At 42.2% G+C, this 5,690-nt stretch overlaps 1 protein-coding gene across 1 annotated transcript in view; it reads left to right on the forward strand.

Moving 5' to 3' along the window:
* Positions 1-375: 375 nt before the first annotated feature.
* Positions 376-5,690, forward strand: part of ARHGAP22 (Rho GTPase activating protein 22) — a 41,322-nt gene continuing 36,007 nt past the window's right edge. The window contains exon 1 of the mRNA XM_010286358.1: positions 376-517. Coding sequence (XP_010284660.1) covers positions 412-517 — 106 coding nt within the window. The 5' untranslated portion in view covers positions 376-411. The remainder of the gene's footprint in view (positions 518-5,690) is intronic.

The raw sequence follows: 5,690 nt of genomic DNA on the forward strand, positions 1-5,690 counted from the left end.
TCTGCATCTCAAGCACTAAAATGTCTTACGATTTCCTTGGTTCCCCTTTTGGGTAATAATCTCTCAGTATCTCAGCACAAGTATGTGGATTCATTTCATACGCTTCCTGCAAGTTCTTACAGCCTGTGCTTTCGTTTTGCTTATTGCTGGGACAGCAGGTACAACATATCCTGATTTCCACACTGAAAATGCACATTTTGCACTTCTGCTTTGATCTTCTACCAACCTGTGTTTTGTGGATGCTGCAGCACATGAGTAGGATTTGTGTGTAAAACTGCTCAATTAAAATAATAATTTGATCATTTTGACACAGGCTTTTGGTGATTTCAAACATTGATTGCTCTCTTCTAAACTAGATGCTGAAAGAGATTTGTATTCTGTCTTTCAGGTGGTGCAGGGGACCGGGAAAAGATGCCTGTCAATCATGAGGCTTTCCTGCTCATGGCTAATTCCCAGAATGAAATGGAAGATTGGGTGAAAGCCATCCGACGGGTTATATGGGCTCCATTTGGTGGAGGTATTGCAAATAGCTCACATGCACATAAATTAAAACATTTGCCTCAAGGTAAAACATATTCTTGTGATACTAGGATATGTGTAACACTGTAAAATCACTAAGATGCCTAGATAAGCTCTTGATTGTCTGAAGTCTTTTGCAGCAAGGGGATTGGGTTGATTTTTTTTTTGCCAGGGGATGGAAGGGAGTAGAAGAGGAGGGCACATACAGACTGTATAACTGACTCTCATTCAGAAATGGGTGGTGATAATAAACATATCACTGTTGTCAATACTTGTTTTTTTTACAGCTAATTATGAGCTGTTCTGTGGACCTTTCTTATCCTTATGGACATAAAGGAGTGTGTCCAGTTATCTCAGTTTTCTATCACAAGGGCAGATGCACATCTTAAAAAGTTTTGCTCCCTCTGGCTGTACGGAGTTTAATCTAACTAACGTAGGACTCAGGTGAGAAGACAGAGGTTCCACTGGCTTTGGTGGGGGTGTAGCCTGAGGAAGAACAACAGGGTCAGGCTAAGTGAACACCTGTAAGATAATACAGCTGTTGACAGTTCCTGTAGTTAAAATGAACAAAAAATCCAGACTCTCAGTGTTGATATTATACCAAAATCTTGAAATTCTCAAATCAGTAGATTAGACAGGAGGTGTGTTTTGGGGGTTAGCATAGAACAAGGGTTCATGGATGTCATTGTTGGTGACAGCAGCTACTGGCTTGGTGTTGGACACTCTATGCTTTGAAGTGACTTACGTGCTACTGATAGAGTTCATGCAAATAGTGGTATCATATGCAGATAGTGATATTGACCTCTTTTGAGAGGTACAGATAAACAAGAGCCAGATAAGGTTTAGGTAATGCAATTAATTTTGCTGAAATGAAGGTACTAATTCTCCTGGATCTAGGGGGAAAAAAGTGACCTTGATGCAATTGAGGGAGGCTCAAATACCACAAGGTCACTAAGAAGAGCCAGTGTTTGTTAGTAATTTTTATCTTGGTGGAGGTTTTTGTTTGTTTTTGTTTTTTTTCTTTTAAGTGACTCTTACAGTTTTATGTCTCTGGGTAGCAGCATTTGGTTTGTCTGGAGGAGGTATAATGATGATGTAATTTTTTCCTAGGTCCTTCTTTCACTTAGCAGAAAGGTGGTATCTGCCACAGGCAGCTTGTACCTGATTCTGAGAGGTTGCATGTGATGCTGTTATGTTGTGGGCAGAACAGGCCCTTTTCTCTAGCAGAAACTGATCTACCAGGATTTCTCCTCAAATATGAGTATGTGCTTGTTTTGCTTTCCTTTTGAAGTCCAGTCCATAATGAAGGGTCTTTTAGACTCTGAGCTCAGTGCAGGTCCCTGCAGTTCCTTCATCAGAAGCCCCAGAGGTGGTATTTCTGTGGCCATTTGTAGTGGACCTTATAGTGTGTATTTTACAGCTTTGCTACGTGCATCAAATAAATACAGTGGGGAAGAAGGAGACATTCAGTCGTAACAAATGGTACACATTCCAGCAACAGTCTCCTCCTTTAGGGCATGATGTTGGCAGCACTGCTAGTATCAGTGCAAATTTCACTGCTTTTTTGTTAGTGTTCATGTTTTGTCTGTCTCTTGGAATAGTTCCAGAGCAAGCATCTTTTTTCAAATATTAAAATAATAAATAATTAACAATCTTAAGATTTTAAAACGAAACCATGAGGACGCATAAAGATAGGGATGGATTTTCTCTTTTCTTTATGGGGTCAGTATTGTCCTAATTAATCTGCTCTTTTTCTGTACTCTAAACTTCTCTGCAAAGCTATCAGATGACTTTTTTTTCCTTTAAATGAGGCAGATACTTTTACTCTTACATTTGATTCCAGGAACTGGGGCCCTATGAGATATCAAAAAACATAAAATGAAATCATGAGAATGTTGGAGCAGGGCAGCGCAGGGGGGGAATACAGCAGCTGCTGTTTGTTGCTGTTTTCACATACTGCAGATTTGATCTGGTTCCATCAGTGTCAGTGTAAAGGCTGCTTTGGCTGTTGGTGAGAGCTGGCTTAAGCCCCATAGAAGTGAAGCACTGCTGTTTGCAGAGTTAGAAAGAATTGCAATTTTGTATTGATGTTTTTTCTCTATCTGTGGATAAAAACTACTTAAGATGGGTACATCCTGGGTGGTCAGCCTGGTTGGAGCTCTTTGCCCTAATACTAAAATGCATAACTCTAAAGCTAGCTTGGCTATGTCTGCTTTGTATTCCAAGCTGCATTCTTGTGCTATGGTTTCATCGCTTCTCTGAGCTGACTGAGTGCTAGCTGCTGTCAGGAGTGGTCTTTTCCCGCCTTGCAACCATGTGTTCCCACCATGTTTCATTCTGCTAATACTAGTGGTTATGCAGCTGTGCAGTAGGAAATGACCTGGCAGGAAAAAAAAAGGGGGGGAGGATTAGTTTGTAGGTGGACTGGCTCCCTGGCTCTGCTAAACATACAGCTGCAGGACTAGTAGTTCCAACCCAATGAGGATGATGGAGTGAAGCAGAGATGATTGAGGTGGAAGAGGGCACGCTTGTTCATTCTGACTGCAACTCACACATAAATTGTCTTAAAGAAACCATGGAGCTGCATCCTCAGTCTCTTGCACTTCACAAAATATTTATAGGAATGTCAATAACTAGGAAATAATTAAGATGTTCAAACCATTGTTTCTGAATGATTTTAGACAGTTTGGGGAAATGATCAAATCTACTCCTTCTCCATCAGAATCAGAGCAGGGCAATTGCTCTGTGAGTGAAATCCCAGCTTAGTTCAAATGTAGGAGGACAGTAAACATAGCTGTCTCTGTGTTTTAATTAAATAATTTGAACTCTTCTTTGCTACCGCCACTAATTTGAGAGCCAAGTCTTATCTATCGACACTTTTTAATATATGAAGCTAAAGGGATGGGGGAAGGAATTAAAAAGCAGGCTTCATTATTAATATGTAAATATCCAGCCCTGGAGAAGGTTGATATGGTGTAAAAATGAATTACGCCAAGATAAAAGGGGAGGCTTAGCCACACTTTAATCTTTGCTGATGTATTGAAGAAACGTAAATCAAAATGGTTGAGGGTATCTTCTTACGTGTTGATGCGGGCACATGAACTATGTTTAAAGGTGAACAGCAAAGGCTTCTTACAACAAAACGGAAAACTCCCCAAAGCTGCTGTGGATCCCAGATTATTAATAGGAGACACATTCAGGCTCAAAAGCCATATGGAATGTGTGCTTTGAAATACACTTCAAATGTGGCCTTAAAATGAAATCCTAGAGTTCCTAAGTCTTTTGAAGAAAAGCTGTCTTGTTTATGAGGAAAATAATTTCTAACAAGTTTCCATAAGTTTCAGGCTCCTGAATTCTTGAGTCTAGTCCATCTCATTTAGAGCAGAAGATTTTGTAAACTGAGATTTGAGAGTGCTCTGTATGTTTTGATTATGTCTTTAAGAATGAAGTTTGTCACAGTGGCTTGATAAAAGTGAGTTTTGGAGCACATTCTGACAGAGGATGATTAAAACTGTTCCCTATGATCTTTCTTACATCCATGATGAACCAATTTTTCTCTGAGTTTACATCACCAGAAGTTTATCTGGAGAGTCCCTCTGTGCCCTAACAGTCATGCTGTTCTGCAGCTGCTCTTTAACATGGAGTGCTTGTAGCAGTGCCATAGCACTACCTGCAAAGTGTTCGTGGCTATAGACTCGGGTGAGAATGAGTCTGCCAGTGACCTCCAAAGGTGGATGCATTGAAAGTGTTCAGCGTAGTAGGTGGGAGAAGAGTTAATTTCTCACTCTGTACCTATGCGTTGAGGCTGTACTTCTAGTCTGAAGAAATACAGATACTTTAAGGAAATCCCTTTCCATCTGCTCACCTCTCAGTTGGCATGCCTTCCTCATTTTTGTGTTGCATCAGATGTGAAACACAATGTGTTCAGGACCAAATTTTGGCCCATGAGGTACAAAAGTTGAGTTTTTTGGTGCTTGAGTTGAAAGCCGTGGCATAATTCTTTCTTACAGCTCAGCACACGACCAGCACCGCATGGGGACAGCATCATGCTGTGTTAATCTTGTGTTATGTTTGTGTTTGTTTTTTTTTCTGTTTACATATTCTTTTTTGCCATGAGCAGTTCTTTGCTCCTCTGCCAGAAATGCATGTCACAGCCCCTTTCTTTCTCCATTACTTTCTCCTAATTTCTCCTCCTCCTCATCTTAAGCTTTCATCAGTTCCTTGTGATGGATGGGAGGTGAAGCTGTTGGAAGGGATGTGCTTCCCTTAGGCAAACACAGAGGGCTTTACCCTGTGACAAAGTAAATTATGCTGCAAGAGCTCCATAAGTGGTTTTTCCATTCAGGAGGAACAGTCACTTTTTAACTGGTGGGCTCTGAAAAAGTGTCCACTGAGAAAAGTCCAGTCCACTGAGTGCACAAGTCCATGGGACCTGGTGAGATGCATCCACAGGTCCTGAGGGAACTGGCAGATGAAGTTGCTATGCCACTATCCATCGTGTTTGAGAAGTCATGGCAGTCTCGTGAAGTTCCCACTGACTGGAAAGGGGGAAACATAGCTCCCATTTTTACAAAGGGAAAAAAGGAAGACCTGGAGAACTACAGGCCAGTCAGTCTCACCTCTGTGCCTGGCAAGATCATGGAGCAGATTCTCCTGGAAACAAGTTCAACAAAGTCAAGTGCAAGGTCCTGCACGTGGGTCAGGGCAATCCTAAGCACAAATACATTCTCAGGCTGGGCAGAGAATGGATTGAGAGCAGCCCTGCCAACAAGGATTTGAGGGTGTTGGTTGATGGGAAGCTCAACATGACCCACGACATGCACTTGCAGCCCAGAAAGCCAACCATATTCTGGGCTGCATCAAAAGAAGTGAGACCAGCAGGTTGAGGGATGTGATTCTCCCCTTTACTCTGCTCTTGTGAGACCCTGCCTGGAATACTGCATCCAGTTCTGGGGCCCCCAACATAAGAAGGACATGGACCTGTTGGAGCAAGTCCAGATGGGGGCCACAACGACGATCAGAGGGCTGGAGCACCTCTCCTGTGAAGACAGGCTGAGAGAGTTGGGGTTGTTCAGCCTGGAGAAGAGAAGGCTCCAGCTAGACCTTATAGCAGCCTTCCAGTACCTGAAGGGGAACTCCAGGAAAGCTGGAGAGGGACTTTTTACAAGGGC

The sequence above is a fragment of the Phaethon lepturus genome, unplaced genomic scaffold (assembly GCF_000687285.1).
Source record: "Phaethon lepturus isolate BGI_N335 unplaced genomic scaffold, ASM68728v1 scaffold12774, whole genome shotgun sequence".
Taxonomy (NCBI): Eukaryota; Metazoa; Chordata; class Aves; order Phaethontiformes; family Phaethontidae; genus Phaethon; species Phaethon lepturus.